Source organism: Sciurus carolinensis, chromosome 16, assembly GCF_902686445.1.
Source record: "Sciurus carolinensis chromosome 16, mSciCar1.2, whole genome shotgun sequence".
Taxonomy (NCBI): Eukaryota; Metazoa; Chordata; class Mammalia; order Rodentia; family Sciuridae; genus Sciurus; species Sciurus carolinensis.
In genome coordinates this window covers 58,316,117-58,335,451 of record NC_062228.1, presented here as the reverse complement: position 1 = coordinate 58,335,451, position 19,335 = coordinate 58,316,117, and the positions used below count along the sequence as shown (strand labels likewise).

Here is a 19,335-nt window from a genome sequence, read left to right as displayed (position 1 = left end):
GTCCCTGGGTACTATGGAAAACTAGGACATGCAGTCAAATGAAAATTTTTAAAAATTAAAGAACTTTCCTGCCTCAGAGCAATACCTGGGTCTTGTGCTTCCAGTCTCCCTGTGTGGGTCTACCTGGGTTGTCAACCAGGCAAGAGGGCAGAGTGCACAGTCTGTTTGGTGAACAGCCTCCTTTCCACTTCAGCAAATGTTCTTATCAGTCCAGTGTCCTTACACGATTCAGAGGATGCCATCTAGAAACCAAGGAAGTGTCCTTGACTGCTGTTTGGTCAAGCCTTGGCCCGTGTAGGACAGGGGCAGTGCATCTGATTGCAGGAAAAGGTTTTAGCAGGAGGGTGGTGGCATTATCCTTGCTCCCTGGGCAGCTACCAAAGCCTGCTCCCACAGACACTTCTGTGGGCCTGAGGGCCCTCACCCACTCTTGGGTCCCAGCCCCTGGAAACTGGTTCAGTTCCTGCCTGGGAACTGGGCGTGTCAGTCTAGTCCGGATGAAACCCTGATTTATGTAGCCCAAAGAGAGGGATGCTTCTGCCCATCAGAACAAGCAGCCAGGGGCTGGGGGAAGAGCTCAGCTGGTAGAGTGCTTGCCTTGTAAGCACAAGGTCCTGAGTTCGATTCCCAGTACCAGGGGTGGGGGGAGAACAAGCAGCCGGAGCTGAGAAGACACATGCCCAGAGCCACCCTGCTCAAGGGAGTGACAAGTCAAGTACAGCAGAGGCCTCCCAGCCCTGGCTCAGTTATGACCTTTCCCCCATCCTTCATATCCCCAGCACCCCAGATATCCCCCTCAGTTCCTGCTCCAGGGTCCCAGCAAGCTCCAAGTCCAACCTTTTAAGCCCAGAGTGCATCCATCCCCCCTTTCCCTGAACATCAACAACCCTTATCTTTCCCAAGACCCCTCAACCAGCGGGTCCTGTCAGTTTTCTCTCAGATCCCTCAAGAACCCCAGTCCTAACTGGACGTGGTGGCACTTGCCTGTGATCCCAGCAGCTCAGGAGGCTAAGGCAGGAGAATCACAGGTTTGAAGCCAGCCTTAGCAAATCAACAAGGCCCTAAGCAACTCAGGGAGACCCTGTCTCAAAATAAAAAATAAAAAGGGCTGGGGTATGACTCAGTGGTTCAGCATCCCTGGGTTCAAGCCTCGGTTTAAAAAAAAAGTCCCCCAATCCCGTTGAAGTGTGGTGCAGGCCGCCACCACCACCCCTGCTCCACATTGAAACTTCGAGTTTCTGTCATGTGTCCTTTTCCCCCACAGTCCCATCCAGGCCTTTAGTGAAGGAGAGGGAGAGTCAAGGTCCTCATTCCAAAAATGGGGCTTCTGTCTCTGAAGGGGCTTCTGTCTCTGGTGTGAGGTTTCGAAGGTAACCAGGAGAGGAAGCGGGAGTGGGGCCGCAGATTCAGCTGCAGGGGGAGAGGGGAAATGTGACAAACCCTTTCCTGGGCAGATTGCGGTCTCAAGTTCAGAGCAAGAACCAGATACGCTGGTGGCACTCAGTGTGCCCACTGATGGCTTCACTGAGATTGGGCTGGGGCTGGGGCTCAGGGGCAGAGCGCTTGCCCCTCGAGTGTGAGGCACTGGGTTTGATCCTCAGCACCACGTGAAAATAAACAAAATAAAGACATGCTGGCCATCTACAGCTACAAAAAAAATTTTAAAAAGAAGCAATTATTTGTAAAGATATTTTGTTTTTTTGTTTTTTTTTAGGTGGACATGAACACAATACCTTAATTTTATTTATTTATTTTTATGTGGTGCTGCAGATCGAACCCAGTGCCTCACACATGCCAGGCAAGTGCTCTACTGCCAAGCTACAGTCCCAGGCCTGTACAGATATTTTAAATGGGTGGCAGTGCACACCTGAAATCCCAGCAACACTCTATCTCGAGACATTTTAAAAACTAGGGCTGGGGTGTAGCTTGGTGGTAGAGCATCTCTGGGTTCAATCCCCAGTACCAGAAAAAAAAAAAAAGGAAACAAAAGAAACAAAGAGGACTGTGGCTGTGGCTCAGCGGTAGAGCGCTTGCCTAGCATGTGTGACACTGGTTTCAAGTCTCAGCACCGCATATAAATAAATGAATAAAATAAAGGTCTACCAACATCTAAAAAGATATTTTAAAAAAATGGGAGAAATTACTGAAAAACGTCCAAGAGTTAGTGATGATGGCCACACAACCTTGTCAATTTACTAAAAGCAACTGAATTACACACTTCCAAGAGTTTGCTTTATGGTGCATGAATTTTATCTCAGCTTTAAAAAACAAATCAGTGGCCAGGGCTATAGCTCTGTGGCAGAGCACTTGCCTTGCCTAGGGTTCAATCCCTAGCACCACAAAAAATAAACGAATAGAACAAAGGCATGCTGTCCTTCTATAACTACAAAAAAAAAAAAAAAAAAAAAAAAAAAAACCAACTACATCAGATCTTTATAATCTCCAGGTGGCTCCTTGTCTCCCAGTGTCACTGAACTGGCTGGGGACTGGATCACTGGATCTGCTGCTCTGGAGGTGTAGAGGTCACCTGCAGTAGAACTAAAAGCAGAAGAAACTGTTCGAAATTTCCTTCCCATAAGTGTTGGTAAGAATGTGGAGGAACTGGAACCTTCTACCACACTGGTGGGTGTGTAAACTGGGGTAACAATTGGCAATATCTTTCCGTCTGTCGGACCAGAGAGGGACTCGAACCATGGTGAGCGCTCTCCAAAAGGAGCCATCTCTCCAACTTACAATTGGCAATATCTATGGAAGCTAAAGTTACGTCCAGTCTCTGGGTCAGCAACCTGGCTCCTACACACATATCCTCGCACACATGCCAGACACAGCAGGAACCTGAATGTTTCTAGTGGCTTCATTTGTAATATCCCCAAGCTGGAAATGACCCAAAAGTTTATCAATAGTAGAATGGGTTTCACAGCAGCATTCAACAATGAAAAAGAAGAAACCATAGGCAAAACTATGTTGTAGAAACTCATGAGAATTCAGGCACTGTGGAGCATGCCTATAATTCCAGTAACTCAGGAGGCTGAAGTAGGAGGATCAAAAATTTGAGGCCAGCCTTGGCACCTTTGTGAGGTCCTGTCTCAAAATGAAATAAAAAGGGCTGGGAACCTGGTAGGGCAGTGCATGCCAGTAATCCCAGTGAATTGGGAGGCTGAGGCAGGAGGATTGAGAATTCAGTCAGCCTCAGCAACTTAGTGAGGCACTAAGCAACTCAGTGATACCCTGTCTCTAAATAAAATACAAAATAGGACTGTGGATGTGAATCAGTGGTCGAGTGCCACTGAGTTCAATCTCTGTGGTTCAGCAGTTGCCTAGCATGTGCCAGGCCCTAGATTCAATCTTCAGAACTATAAAACCACGGTCAGTCTGTGAGGAGATGAACTTGGTGGAAGTAAGATGTTTTTAATGTAGATATTTACTATATTTAGAATTTCATATTCTGTGGTATATTATAGCCAATATTTCAAAACTTGCAGGTCTGGGGGATATAGCCCAGCAGTAGAGTGCTTGCCTAGCATGCATAAGTCTGGGTTTGATCCTCACTACATAAATGCAAAAGTGTTTTTGTTTGGGTTTTGGTACTGGGGATTGAACCCAGGGGTGCGCTACCACTAAACTACATCCCCAATCCTATTTATTTATTTATTATTATTTTTTGGTACTGAGGATTGACCCCAGGAGTCCTTAACCACTGAGCCACATCCCCAGCCCTATTTTTGTATTTTATTTAGAGACAGGGTCTCACTGAGTTGCTGAGACTGGCTGTGAACTAGCAACCCTCCTGACTCAGGCTCCTGAGCCGGGAAACTCAGGCGTGCGCCACGGCGCTCCGCTAATTTTTATTTTGAGACTGGGCTTGGTAAATTGCGGAAGCTGGTCTCGAATTTATCATCTTCCTGCCTCATCCTCCCAAATATCTGGAATTACAAGCGTATACCATGAAGCCTGGCAAGTTTTGTTTTTTTTAAGCAAAGAAACTTCTACAGGGAGACACTAAGGTGATAAGTTGCTGGGCGGAATTCCGTCACAAACTGTTCGGTATAACTAATATTTCTGCTGTGTGAGAGTATTATTGTGATTTGGGCTGAAGTACCAGGGACTGAACTCAGAGGCACTCGACCACTGAGCCACATCCCCAGCCCTATTTTGCATTTTATTTAGAGACAGGGTCTCCCCGAGGTGCTTAGCACCTCGCTCTTGCTGAGGCTGGCTTTGAACTAGCGATCCTCCTACCTCAGCCCCCCGAACCGCTGGGATTACGTGCGGACGCCACCGCGCCCAGTTATTGTGATTTTTAAATTAAAAAAAAAAAAAGTTTTCAAACTTGTAGCACCGCGCACCCACGCCCCAGAGATTTATAAATCTGCCCTTAATGCCCATAAACCAGTACGCCACCTCCAGCCACTAGGGGGCAGAATGTCATCGTAATTAAAAGCCAGAAGTCAACCAATATTTGGATTCAAATTCCCAAACTGACCCAAGTAACTATGAAAAACTGAATAAAACAGAAAACATTTCCCTAAAATTACTGGAAAGTGGATCAGGCAGGAACTGAAGGGGACTTGACCCTCAGAAAAAGGCTCAGAGTGAGTTTCGCATTGGTATAGTGTTTATTTATTTTTGGCACTGGGGATTGAGCTAAGGGTGCTTCACCACTAAGCACATCCCCAGCCCTTTTTGTTTTCTTAGAGACAAGTCAGCGCTAAATTGAGCAGGGCCTTGCAAAGTGCTGAGGCTGCCCTTGAACGTGGGATCCTCCTGCCTCAGCCTCCTGATCTGCTGGGATTACAGGTGTGGCCCCGCTTCGTGCATGCTGATTTAACCCGGGACAGGTTCTGGTCTGTGTCTTGAGTGGTGGCTGAAACACCAGGGGAAATCCACAGTCCTAACTGGAAGAACCAAGCGACAGGACACTGAGCATCTAAATCCAGAAAAGTACTAGAAAGTGGGTACCTGGAATATTCTATGTTTTCAGTGCTGGGCTGAAACCCTGCTATGCACATGCTAGCCAGTTTCTACCACTGCACTTCATCCCCAGGTCCATTTTTACTTTTATTTATTGATTTGTTCTTGTTTGGGGCACTGGGGATTGAACCCAGGGACTTGTGCATTCGAGGCACAAGTCTACCAAGTGAGCTATATCCCAGCCCTCCAGAAATTTTTTTTTTTTTATTTTGAGACAGGGTCTCACTAAGTTGCTGACCTCAAACTTGGGATCCTCCTGCCTCAGCCTCCTGAGTCACTGGGATTACAGGCATCACCACTGCAACCTGTTTCACATTAAGATACCAGTTTTCTCTTTTGGTCTCTATTATAGAATAACTCTGGTTATTTCCTTCACTTTCCCAAGGGAGAAATTTTCTCATTAAATGCAGGGGGATGGATCTAGGGGGTCTAGAATCCCTTAAAGGGGATGTTTTTCTTAGTTTAGAATTTTTAAATTAATAAGCCTGATTTTTTTAGACCTGTCTTAGGTTAATAGATTAGTGGTGGGGCTGGGGCTGTAACTCAGTGGCAGAGCCCTTGCCTGGGTTTGATTCCCAGCACTGAAAAAAAAAAAAAAAAAAAAACTGGAAAGTCCAGTGGTCACATTTATCCCCTCACTCCCCCTGGTCGCCATCACCATCATCATCATTAATCTTTTTTTTTTTTTTTTGTAGTGCTGGGGATAAATTGGGGACATCATGTGTGATAGGTGAGCATTCTACCACTGAGCTTCATTCTAGACTACTTGGTATTTATTAACATCTTGCATTACTGTGATACATTGTTAAAATTGATACCCTAATATTATTTCTTATTAACTAACATCCATTTAGGCTGAGCAACGCTGGAAAGCAGTTTTTAGATCAAGAATTGGCTGTTTCCCAGCTGCAGAGAGATGAGCTTCAGGCCCATTCTGACCCCTCCACACCCAGGGGGAGCCCCATCCTGACCTCTAACCCCTAGACGCTTCTTTTTTCCTGTTCTCGAATGTCCTATAAATGGAATCACACAGCATGTTCTTTTCTGTATCCTGCTTCTGCATCCCGATTACAGGCATGTGCCACCACGCCCAGCAAGAGTTCCTGTTTAACCCAAGTCAGTTTATAACCCTTCTCAGTTCAGGTACCTCCAGTGACTCCCATGTTACAGTGAATTCTGTCCCTGCCCTCTCTGGTCTCTTTTTGTCACATTCTACCAAGCAGGTACCACCATGACCTGACCACAAGCCCCACAAAATCTGCCCCTCTTGTTCCCTTTCTGCCATCACCTCCTGCCCTTACTTTCTTGCTCATTCATTTCCAGCTGCACTGCCCGCTTGCTGATGCTCAGACACACCAGGCCCACTCCTGCCTCAGGGCCTTTGAACTTGCCTTTCCCTCTGCCTGAATACCCTCTGTCTGTATCTCTGCATGGCTCCCTTCCTCACTCTGCTTCCTTCTGAGGCCCTTCCCAGTCACACTTGCTAGCCACTCATCCTGCTTGACAGCATCTTTCACTCTGAATAATACTTAAAACTGCTGTCTCTCTCTTTCCCCCACAGAACTGGAGCTCCGAGAGGGCAGGGCTTCCTGTCTGGCTTGTGCACAGCAGTGTCCAGGCTGCTCATTTTATTATTCATCTCACAAACGCCCTCGAGCCCCCCCACACACCAGCACCCTTCCTTCAAGTGCTCTGTCCCCTCCTGCTGGCCTCCACACCCCCAGATCCAGTGTGCTCCTCTCCTAATCATGGCCCCATTCTTCCCCAGGGCCCCAGTTCCCACTCAGAGAGACACGCAGGCAAGGTCCCAGGGCTGGATTTTATTGCCTCCCTGGCAGAGGGAGGCATCTCTGGGCAGTGCAGGGCCCAGCGAGGCCCTGGGCAGTTTCCATCTTGTGGTTGAGGCTCAGATTTGGGGCTGGGGCAGTTAAAGGAGGTTCTTGGAAACCGAACTGGAGGGGAGGGTCCCTGGATCTGGGCTGGAAGATTCTGCCAGTGAGAAATAGTTGCTCCTCACCCTCGAGGTCTCTGAGAGCCCTTGGGTAGGATGGGTGGGCCCATACCTTGGGGCGAGGAGCTGACCCAGGTGGATCCCTGAGAGCCCAGGGGTCAGGGGACACTGGGGGCTAAGTCTGCATCCTGCAGGGCTGCATCAGGAGGGGGCTGGCTGCTGTGGCCCCTCAGGTCCCCTGGTGGGACCACAAGGCTGGAGTGGGCATGCTGGGCCTCAGAGCTCATCATGATGCCGGGTCAGGTCCTCCCCGTAGTTGGTGGCCTGGCTGCCCACAAACATGTTCCAGTTGCCCAGGATCTCAGCTTTGCTCAGACGCCCATCCTGGAGGGAGGGTCAGAGGTCAGTAGGGACAACACAGGGCTCTACTTGTGAGACCCCGGCCTGTATCTAAGTATGTCCCCAGGTCTGCGTCCCTTCCCCTATCTCTATTCCCTCCCTCTGGGTCTTCAGACCTTTTTATTTTTTTGGTACTGGGATTAAGCCCAGGCTTCTCCCACTGAACGACATCCCCAGCACTTTGCCTTCCTTTCCTCCTTTCTTTTTGTCCTTCTTTTCCTACTTTTATTTTTCCTTTTGCAGTTCTGAGGATTGAACTGAGGGCTGCTCTGTCACTGAGTCATATCCCCAGTCTTTCTTTTTTCTTTTTTTTTTTTTTTTTAATGAGACAGGGTCTTGCTAAATCGCCAAGGCTGGCCTCCAACTTGCAATCTTCCTGCCTCAGCCTCCTGAGAGGCTGGGACCATAGCATGGGCCACGGTACTGCAGCCTCTGTCCCTCCTCCCTTATCCCACAGCTGCCAGGCCGGGCTCATCTCCACACCCCGCCCGCGTCCTCCCAAGCACCTGCCTGAACCCCACAGCGCACCTTGTCTGTGTCACTCTCATGCAGCAGGTGGTTGGCCTCCACCAGCGGCTGGTCCTGGGACGGGGGCAGCACCCAGTGGCCGACCTCCTTGCCATCCAGCCGCCCGTCCTTGTTCAGGTCCCGGAAGTCCCGGAACTGTTGCCGCTCTGTCTGCACCCAGGCCGGCTCCTCCTCCCCGGGCTCCTCAGAGTACAGATCAGCTGGGACCAGGGCAGAGGGAACAGGCGAGGTCAGGGGCAGCTCTGGCCGGGATCCAATCCTGGCTCTGACACTTTCTGACCCAGGACCTGGGGCACCGCAGGTCACTCTCGTCTTAGTTTTCCTTCTGCTTAAGTGGACTTCCAGGTGATCATTATGGTGCAAGTGAATTTGATTTGCTTAATTGACCGAATGATCCATCTGGTTGATTAAGACACAGGTGTGGGGCTGGGGTTGCGGCTCAGTGGTGGAGCTCTTGCCTAGCACGTGTGAGGCACTGGGTTCCATCCTCAGCACCACATAAAAATAAGTAAATAAAATAAAGGTGTGAATGTTTAAAAAAAAAAAAAAAAAAAAAAGAGCACACGTGTGTTGGGTGGCCCAGAACCCAGCACAGAGCAGGCCTCTGAGGAGGAGAAAAGAGGCCAGAAAAGAGGAAATACTAAAGCCTTCCCTCAGCACAATCAGCTGGCTCTAAATTCTCCAGATCTCTCAGGAGCCTCTCACTGGCTTCAATTCTTTCTTCTTCTTCTTCTTCTTTTTTTTTTTTTTGTGGTATTGGGGATGGAACCCAGGGGCACTTAACCACTTGAGCTACACCCCAGCCCTTTTTATTTGTTGTTTTGAGACAGGATGTTGCTAACTTGCTGAGGCTGGCCTTACGCTTGCAATCTCCTGCTCCAGCCTCCCAAGTTGCTGGATTAGAGTGTGCCACCGTGCCTGGCTTTGATTTTTTTTTTTTTTTTCTCATAGGAAATGATCACAGTGGTGGGAGTTGTGTATAGCTCTTAATTGTGGTTAAAAATATATTAAAAAACATAAAATTTCCCATTATGGTATTTAGTGCATTCACAATGCTGTGAAACCAGCACCTCTATCCAATTGCAGAATGTTTTTGTTGCCCAAAAAGGAACCCAGGGCCAATCATCCTAACGGAAGCCAGCGTTTCCTAAACCCATGTGTCTGTCTGTGGCCAAGTTGGATGTGTGTTAACTCTCACGTGGTCACACATGGGGGTGCTGTATCACCCCTATTTGTAGATGAGGAAACTGAGGCACAGAGCAGTTTGGGGCCCATGGACAGTTGCGGGACTGGAAGGTGGCAGGTGGGGAACTGCAGGCAACTCAAAGCTGAGATCCCGCTGCTCCCTCTTTCCTGACTCTGTGCCCAAGCAGGTCAGGTGTGGGCTCAGTTCTCTCCCCTCATTTGCTTCGCTGCACCTTTCTTTGGGGAATCTTGGGGTCCTGCCCACCCATGTGTCCCTGGAGCCCTCAGGGAAGGGAAGTAGCCCAGCCTGGGCATTGGGATGGGACCTTGGGGCTGTTTGACTGAGTGATGTCCTGCCCACCTCTGATGAGCAGGTGACCTCAGTCGGGGAGATGATGCCCAAATTGTAATGGTTCCACTTTACAGTGGAGCAAGAGCAATACACCAGCCAGGCACACGGCACACACCTGTGATCCTGGGACTTGGAAGGCTGAGGCAGGAGGATTGAAAGTTCCAGGCCAGCCTCAGCGACTCAGTGAAACCCTGCTTCTCAAAACATAAAAAGGGGACTGGGGATATAGCTCAGTTGGTAGAGTGTCTGCCTCGCAAGCACAAGGCCCTGGGTTCAATCCCCAGCACCACCAAAAAAAAAAAAAAAAAAAAAAACATAAAAAGGGCTAGGGATGTGGCTAAGTGATTGAGCACCCCTGGATTTAAACCCCCAGGACCCCCCCCCCAAACAAAAAGGTGTTTTCTGCATTTGGAGCCCAGTAGGTGCTGGGTAAGTGCCAGGTGAAGCATGAACTGAAGCAGTGTCCCCACCGCCGCTTCAGAGGGCAGCTGCTCTCTTCTGGACAATATATGTACCGGTGCCACCCACGCCAGGAGAGGACGGGCGTGCCGGGAGGTGGGGCTCCACTCACCAATGTACTCCTCCACTTGGACGTAGCCATCTTTGTTCTTGTCCAGGTCTTCCAAGGTTTCCTAGGAAGAAAGAGGCATCGGGCAGGAGTTCAGGGCACCTGGCTCCCAAGGGCGGCAGGACCCTGGGGTCAGGGTGTGAGGTTCTCTCAGGGAAACTGGCTCTGGGATGGCTGTGGGGGCAAGTGATGGAGCAGTTGGAATAGTGGGGACATGTCGGGAATTTGGAACTTTCTGGGGTTCATGATGGTGCAGCCATGACCTACACTTAGTGGGCAAGAGCCAGGGGACCCCAGTGTCCAGCGCTGCACAGGTTCATGTTTGCAACCCTCCAGCTCTCACCCCAACCAACACGTAGGTAGGGCAGAGGCCGCTTTACCTTTCGCAGAAGGCAGCCCCTCACGCTGCCTTCCCTAGGAGCTCAAGCACTCCAGGGCTATTCTAACGCACCCTTGGCATCTCTACTCTTTGCCTCTTCTGGATTCTTGAACAAGACAGCTTCTGTTTCCCACATTTACATTCAAATTAATTTAGTATAAGATGGTGCAGACATCTGACACCCCACATCTCTGAGAAGTTAGGTTTCAACTAAAAATTTATTTGATTGTTTAAAAAAAATTTATACTTGTCAATGGACCTTTATTTTATTTATTTATATGTGGTGGTGAGAATCAAACCCAGTGCCTCGAACATGCTAGGCAAGCGCTCTACCACCTAGCTACAACTCCAGCCCTCAACTAAAAATTTAGAATGGATAGATAAAATACAGTATACCAATTACATCTGAATTTCAGATGAACCACAAATAAGTCTTTAATATAACTTCCAATCAATATTTAGGACATACTTATATTACAGGATGAATTCTATTTGCATTTCAAATAAGCAAATCATCACTCAGTATAAGTATGTCCCAAATGTTGTAAGGGATATACTTATACTAAGGTAAAATATTATATGGAAAATACTTCTACTAAAGAATTCCTGGTCGTTTATGTTATGCGTTGTATAAATTCAAGTGTAATTGCACATCCTATATGGTTTCTAAATCTGATAAATCTACAACACTAGCATACTGAAATTCCTGTTATTTGTTGCAAATGATATTGTTTCAGTTTCTATTCTATGGTACAGTTACAGCTGATGCTCATGTTTTGAAATCCAGTGTATAGTAAGTAACACTGTCCATAAACATAGAAGCAGACAGAAGTCAGTTTAGTCCAGAGCTCAGCACACCTTTTTTTTTTTTTTTCCTTTCCTGGTGGTGCTGGGGATTGAACTCAGAGCCTTGTGCATGTTAGGTCAGTGCTCTACCAATTGAGCTATATCCCCAACCTGAAGCATACTTTTTATGTAAAGGGCCAGATAGTCAATATTTCTAGTTTTTTCACATTATACGGTTTCTGTGGTGATGATTCAACTCTGCATTTTCACTCTGAAATCAGTGACACAATACGGAAGTAAATGCCTATTGCTGTGTTATTATAAAACTTTATTTGCAAAAACAAACTGTGGGCCAGATTTCAACTGAGAGTTATCGTTTGCTGAATCCTGCTTTAGACCATGGACTCTGTCTGTATTTGAATTCAAGTTATATCTTTCCTTATCCAGGTGATATCAGCCAAGCTGCCTTACTTCTCTGTGCCTAGCTATCCTTAGCTATAAAACAAAGATGGCAGCCCAGCTGCATGTACTGCCATGGTTGGTTAAATCAAGGTGACAGGTGTTAGAAGGGTGTGGCCAGATGCCATGCTCAGGCAGGGTTTCTTGAATGATGTGAACTCGGGAGAATAAAGGAATGTTGCAATATTATCTGCTGTACGAGAGGGAGGTTGGGCTTTATGGGATGGGGAGTCAGTGGGTCAGGCTAGGCTGGCCAGTGCCCCTGGGCAACAAGATGACACCTCTTCTCTCCAGACCTCTGTATATATCTCTGAGCCTGAAGCCCCACCTCTAAGGGCTGGTGTGAAGTTGAGCAAATAATGTTCAATAAATATGGCTACATATTCCCATCTCCATTGACCCAGCATTTCATTCCAGCCATCTTAATACCTCTACTGATAAATGTGTGTAACAATGACCTGTCTGTTCAAGGTTATTCTGCATTCTGTGTAACAGCAGCAAGCAGAAACAAGCCCAGTTGCCTTGCAACAGATCCACTAAAGCAAACTACAGCACAACAGCAGAGGAATACTATGTAGCTATAAAAAGGACTAGGGGACTGGGGATACAGCTCAGTTGGTAGAGTTTCTGCCTCGAATGCACAAGGCCCTGGGTTCAATCCCTGCATCACACACAAAAATAAATAAATAAATAAATAAATAGGATTAGGATGTTCTCATGAATATATATAGAACAATCTCAAAGATGTATTAAGTGAAAAAACAACATGGAGGAAACATAATAGAGTGTGTACTACCAGTATAAAAAGGGAGAAAAGAGAAGATATGCATGCTTTTGCTATAAAAATTAATCATCATGATAAATAATAGCGACCTGGAGCTGTGGCTCAGTGAGAGCACTTGCCTAGCGTGTGCCAGGCCCTCAGATCACACACAGTGATCATATTAGTAGAAGCACCAGGTGTACTTACCACAGCCCAATTTTATCATTTTACCTCTATTGACTCATCTAGTCCCTATAGCAACCTTTGGTTTTGGGTCCATTATCAGCACTACCATTTTACAAATGAGGACATTAAGGTCCAAAGAAGTCAAGTAACTTGCCTAAGATCACACAGTTATGCAGCTTACAGGGTCAGGATTTGAACCCAGGCCATCTGGCTCCAGAGTCCCTGTAATAATCACCTTTCCATAGTCCCTTGGACTTTGAGACACAAGAGAATGAAGACACAAGAAAGGGGTTGTTGGTGGGGATGGGACTAGGAGGGAAGGGATGGGAGAACAGGTGAGGGGAGGAGATTACTCATCTTTTTTGTATCTTTTGGGCATTCAACCATATACATATATTACTTATTTGAGAAATATATATAATTATATTTTAAAAATACCTGGAAATTGTGAAAAGTATGGTGAACATCAGTAAAACCTCTTCCACTTACAGAAAGTCCTAGTTAAACTACGGATTCTGGGTGACAGTGATATATATGTCCATATAGTTTCATCAATTGTAGGGCAGGAGTCATCTGGTGGGGAATGTTGATAGTCAGGAAGGCTGTGTGGGGCTGGGCGGTGACACATGGGAAACCCTGTATCACTCAGATATACCTTGAACCTAAAACTGCTCTGGAATGTGAAGTCTTTTTTTTTTTTGCCCGCTAGGCAAACACTCTACCACTGAGCTGTGCTCCCAGCCCCTTTTTTTTGTGGGGGTCGAGGGGTACCAGAGATTGAACCCAGTGGTCATTAACCACTGAGTCACATCCCCAGCCCTTTTAATTTTTATTTTGAGGCAGGGTCTCGCTAAGTTGTTGAGGCTGGCTTTGAACGTGTGATCCTTCTGCCTCAGCCTCCTGAGTCACTGGAATTCCCAGCCCTACTTTTTAACAATAAGAAAAAAAAATCTTGCTGGGCACAGTGGTGCATTCCTGTAATCCCAGAGTCTAGGGAGGCTGAGGCAGGAGTATTGCAAGTCTGAGGTCAGCCTGGGCAACTTAGCAAGACCCTTTCTGTAAATAAGAAATAAAAAAGGCTGGGGATGTATGTACCTCAGTGTTAAAGTGCCCTTGGATTCAATCTCCATATGGTGGGGGAGGGAGTCCTTTCACTGTAGGATCGATAGTCCAGGTGTGGGCAAAAACTTAAAAGAAATTATAAAATTACAGGGACTTGTTGCAAGAGTTGTTGCAGAGTGGGCACTTCATGTGTGGAACTGGGGTTTTTCTGGGGTTCAGCTAGGACTGAGGTTCCCTGAGGCTCTGGGGATGTGGTTGTCTGAGGGCAGGCTGGGCAGGTACCCCAAGTGTGAGCACACGAAGGTCTGGCAAGGAGAGATCAGACGCTGGGGGTTGGAAAGTAGACATGGAAAACATTACCTTCCCCTGATATGTTCGTGGCCTAGGTTTCCTGGGGAAGATGCAGGGGTACCAAGGTGACTATCTGCCCCAGGAAAGTGCTGGGAGACTGGACCTGGGATCAGCAGCTTGAGTTCTGGGAAGCAGGGAGTGGGTTCCTCCACTCACTCACAGCGATCACGATGTCCCGCATGTGAGGAAACTCCTCTGGGTGTAGGAAGGCTGTCAACTCCTCCCGAGTGGCCATGGAGTCCCCATCCTGGTCCGCCACCCGGAAACGTCGCTCATCCCGAGCCAGCATCTTCTTGTAGGTCTCTGCGTCCTCCACGTCATGAAATTCTTCCCCTGGACAAGGACAGATCTTGGTGAGAGACAGCTTAGGAAAAGACAAAGGACACTCAATGCAGGGGGCAAGAAGACATCCATAGAATTTGGAAGAATTCATATATATCAATAATTTATGTACATTTTACATATATTGTATATGAAATTTGTTATATAAGTTTATAATTTACTCTAAATTATATATTAGCTAACAAAGAGTTTACTTGTTATATGCTAAACTCTACATACAGTGTTGCATTTAATCCTTCAAAAAGCAAATAAGGTGGTTTCTTCCATTTATTCTCACTTCCTGAATGAGAAAAGTGACTCCCAAAGAAAGGAATAACTTGCCCCAAGGACATGCAGCCGGGAACAGTGGACTTTGAGTTGACACTCAGCCGTTTGGCCCCAAAGTCCTGCTCTGATTCGGTAAGTTATACTGACTTTGGTTCCTTGACAGGAGGGAAAAGGCATTTCAGAGGGAACAGTATGTGCAGAGTGCAGAGGTCTGAGGAATTGGTGAGGTAGAGGAAGCCACACATGAATCCACTGGGGCAGAAAAATGCAAAAAAAAAAAAAAAAAAAAAAAATTAAATTAAAAACGAAGCTGGGAGGTTAGAAAGGCCAGGCAGGACCTGTGATAGTCTCCTGGGGACCCAGGGGATCCTTGAGCAGGAAACGGCCAGAGTCAGCTCTGAGTGAGCAAAGACCGCTCTGTAGTAGCGGGCTGCGGTGAAAGCTGGAAGGGGAGACGGGGTCAGGAACAGTGGGACAGAGAGGAAAAGACCAAGAGGGGTCAGGGCAAATGGCTTTGGGATTTTTAAGATGAGATCAGAGGTCAGGGATCAAGACAACCAAGCATGGAAGATAGGTGTCCCTGGGAGGAGATCTAAAGTCGCCAGTCACAGGGTCATCGAGGTTGTGGAAACTGGAATGAAAAGCAATTCAGAAATTGGAAGCCTCAGAGTGATAAGGTCCTAAAAGTGGATCAGGGGGTAAAGGTATGGATTCTTGGTATATGGGTTAAGGGTCCTCAAGAGAAGGGTAAAGAAGGTCAGGGTCACAGTGTGTTGTTGTGGGGAACAGGGGTCGGGGGGATCGCCGCGTACCGGGCGCGTAGTGGCCATAGGTGGCGTTGCGCAGCTCCTCCCAACCCACACGCCCGTCGCGGTCCGTGTCGTACGTGTCCCAGGCCGCGCTCACCGAGTCCCGTATATGTCGCTGCTGCGTGTGCGCGATCCACGAACGAAGCTCGGCCAGCGACACCCAGCCGTCCCCGTCCCCAGCGCGGTCCATGCGGTCCACGATCCTCCTGCAAGGCGGGGAGGAGCACCTGTCAACCTCGGGCCCGCCCACCCCAGGCCCTGCCCCACGCACAAAGCCACGCCCCCGCCCTAGACAGAACCCACCCACCCCAGCAGAGCTGAAAATGCTGTCCACCAACAGCAGGCAAATCCGGGAGGAACACATGTCAATCTTGGGACCGTGCCTGCAACAGGTCCCGCCTCTCCGCCTAGATTCCGCCCCCCCGCCCCGAGGCCAGTCTCCCCCTCTCCAACTGGGGTCGGGGGAAAGGACCTAGCACAATTCAGAACCACGCCCTCCACTCTGGCCTCACCCCCACGCCCTGCACAAGCTCCAACTCCCTCCGAACATAGGTGGATTGGGGTGCAGGAGCCTGGCATCACACTCTCCCATAGCTCACCGGGCATCCGTCGGGGGACAGGCTCTGAAGCCCCACCGCTCGCCGCCTCAGGTCCCGCTTCCTTCCGTGGCTGCGCGGGTCAATTTCAGGTCCCTCTCCCCTCAGCTCTATCCTGCGTCCCGCACAAGCAACCCGCCAACTCGACCTCCCTCTTCCTTTTCGCATGCTCTGCCAGCCTCCAGTGCACTTCCTGGTCGCACGTCAGGCTACTGTAGGTCGCCTTTGAGGCTCGTCTGACCACTCTGTAGCCCCTCCCCTGTCCCCTGGCGATGCCCTGTCACGGTCCTGGTCCTCGATCAACCACCAAGCCCTCCTGGAGTTGTGGTTCCCCTCGCCAGCCGGGCAGTCTCTGCCAGGGTCTACCAGAGGCCGGCCCTGTCCTCAGGACTCACATCCTGCTCTGGGGGTCCAGATGTGTGTGGTTAAGAGTTTGGGTTCCATAATCAGGCATTCTAGGTCCACATCCTGCCTCCTCTTCTTGCCAGCTATGTGGTCATGGGCAACTGACTTCAACTTTGTGCCTCAGTTAACCCTCTCTAAAATGGCGCTAAATAACAATAAACTGTACAGAGTGGTTTGAGGATTAAATGAATGAGGTTGTGTACAGCGCCCTGAAGAGTGCCTGGTATTGTAGTTAGTGCTGTGCTAAGTGTGTTGTCCTATCACTGATTTTTTTTTTTTTTTTTTTTTTTTGGTACCAGGAATTGAACCCAAGGGTTCTTAACCACTGAGCCACATACCCAGTTCTTTTTTATATTTATTTAGAGACAGGGCCTCACTATGTTGCTGAGCTGGCTTTGAACTTGCGATCCTCCTGCCTCAGTCTCCCAAGTCACTGGGATTACAGACGTGCGCCACCATGCCCAGCCTATCATTGCTCTTCACCCATCCCTGTCACTCACAATTTTGCAGCCTGCACACCTGCCCAGGTCACGTAGTCTCCATCCTCACCTAGCTACCATCATCCTGTCTCCTGCTTGGGCTGTTGCACTTGCTTCCTTGCTGGGATCCCTTCTTCTTGCCTCCTATAGTCTCTTCCCACTAACAGCTGGAGGAATTCTGTTAAGTCAGCTCACCTCTTCCATCTGCTCAGAGTCTCCCATGGCTCTCATTTCACTCATAGAAGAGCTTGGCTTGTCACATGATACAAATGGCCCAGCAGGATATGACCCTGCTGTTCCCTCTCTGTCCTCTCCCTCTCCCCTTTGCTCACTGGTTTCCAGTCACATGGGCCTCGCTGCCCTTCAAACATACCAGGCCCATTCCTGCCTCAGTGCCCTTGCACTTATTCCCTCTGCCTGCAATGCTATTCCTCCAGACACACGAGTCAAATATTGCCTTCTCATTGAGGCCCCCTTCCACTTTCCAGTTTAAAATTGCAACCCTTCACCAACTTTCCCGTTCACATTCCTCACTCCCTTGCATTATTTTTCTCTTATGTATTTTATCTTTATTTGATGCATGTTATATTGTTTATTGTTGTCTCCCTCACTACAATGTAAACTTCACATGGGCAGAGGGTTTTGTCTGATTCATTCCCCGCTGACTTCATCACCTAGAGTAGTGCTGAGCACATAGTAGGTGTTCAATAAACATTTGTGGGAATGAGCATCACTAGAATGCACAGATGGAGCAGGGATTGGTTGCATGGTCTCCCTGCCCCCAGACATACTCTGACCCTGTCTCCACAGCACAAGGATTGGATAAGGCCCCTCTGGTTTGTAGCAACACCCCATTCAACCTAATCACCCTGAAACTCAGGGTTCAGCCATTTTCCTGCCCCAGCTGGGGTCCTTCTGCACCAAATTTTATTTTCCCTGTCAATCCCTGCCATGATGAACTGGTGACCTGTTTACAAAGGGAACTGAGGGTCAAGAAGGGCAGATGTCTAAAACAAAGGAACAGAATGGAGGTAGAATTGAACTCTCAAAGGTCATACCTTTTATAAATATTTTTAGATGTTGATGGACCTTCATTTTATCTTATTGATTGACTGATTGATTTGTGGTGCTGAGATTCGACCCTAGTGCCTCACGTATTTGAGGCATGCGCTCTACCATTGAGCCAGAACCCCATCAAGGCCTCAATTTTAGCATGTGTTTTACCCCAGGAGGGGAGGTAGAACTTCATTCTCTGATTCTCACCAAGAACTGCAGTCCTATTCAGTACATGCCATCTCTTCCCAGTCCCCTGCATCTGTCCCCTCATCAACGATCTCATCTCTCTCCCCAAACCCCACCTCTGAATACCCGCAACTCCAAATCTCTCCTACCCCAGACGAGCTTGGCTCTCCTCTGGGCTGAGCTGGTCGAATTCCTTGGCCACTTCCCGTCCCAGGAAAGCCTCATGATCATACTGGAAGTTTCCGTGGGCATCATCATGAGGAGCCTCGCTCAGAGGGGCCGCCTGGTGCACCCTCCCCTGGCCATGAGGGCCAGCATCAGGGGAAGGCTTCCCCTGTGCGACGCGCCTCAGCAGCAACAAAAGCAGCAGAATTGATGGTCGCCACATCATCGGTCCCTGGGGAGTGATGGAGGTCAGGGGTCAGGGACCATAGGAACGAAAACAGAAAGGGGACAGAACAGGAGGAGGGGAAAGGAGTACCTAGGACAAGAAAGAGCGATGGAAGTTGGCTACAAATTGTTTTGGCTCACGAAGGGTCGGCGATGGGGGAAAAGGGCAGAATACTCAGAGGTAAAGCCATCTGTGGGGCCCAAATCTTCTGGAAGAGTCCCAGAAGGATTCCAGAGTCGAGGGGTGGGTTCAGGCGGAGACGTGGCGCACGTCCCACGCGAAGAGCAGGAAACAGTGTTGACCAGGGAGGATCGGGCAGGCTCCCTAAGGATCCCGGCCGGGACCCTTGCGCTCGACCCAAGCCGCCCTCCTTGGTTAGCCCCCGACCCCCATCCTTTACCCGGTTTCCAGCTTCCCTTCGGTCGCCACGCTCTGCTGTGCGTTCTCCGAAAGATGCCTAATTAGGCGGCTCTCCAGTCAGGCCCCGCCCCGGCAGCGCGGAGGCCCCGCCTTCCGCCCAATGAGCGCGCGAGAGGGTCGCGGGGGCGGGGCCAATGAGCGCCGGGAGCGCCGCCGTCGCCCCTCGCCACGTCCACAAAGGACAGCGGGGCGACCCCGGAGGGCTGGTTGGGCCACGCCGGAGCGACGCCGCTGGGGAGAACTACAACTCCCGGCAGGCGTCGGGGCTCCCGGTTGACCGGCCCTCGCCCCAAAGACTCAAAAGAGATGTGTTTTTCTCCCGTTCCCTTTGTCCGGATGGTGTGAGAAAGAGGAGAGCCGAGGGTCTGAAGGAGGCATTCCCTTCTCTCGAACAGGGAGCAATTCTTTTCTGCTCCACCAAGAAATTCTTAAAATGCCTGGCAC

At 49.0% G+C, this 19,335-nt stretch overlaps 1 protein-coding gene and 1 non-coding gene across 2 annotated transcripts; one reads left to right on the top strand and one right to left on the bottom strand.

Moving 5' to 3' along the window:
- Window positions 1–6,761: 6,761 nt before the first annotated feature.
- On the bottom strand, window positions 6,762–19,167 carry Rcn3 (reticulocalbin 3). Its single transcript, XM_047530103.1, has 7 exons — window positions 18,872–19,167; window positions 18,230–18,477; window positions 15,362–15,564; window positions 14,101–14,273; window positions 9,958–10,018; window positions 7,850–8,049; window positions 6,762–7,306 (listed from the first exon to the last, which is right to left on the bottom strand). The coding sequence occupies exons 2-7, from the start codon at window positions 18,469–18,471 to the stop codon at window positions 7,199–7,201; spliced, it is 987 nt and encodes a 328-aa protein (XP_047386059.1). The 5' UTR covers window positions 18,472–18,477; window positions 18,872–19,167; the 3' UTR covers window positions 6,762–7,198.
- Trnaa-cgc (transfer RNA alanine (anticodon CGC)) lies at window positions 9,606–9,678 on the top strand. The gene has a single exon. It is a non-coding gene; the product is annotated as a tRNA-Ala (tRNA).
- Window positions 19,168–19,335: the final 168 nt, after the last annotated feature.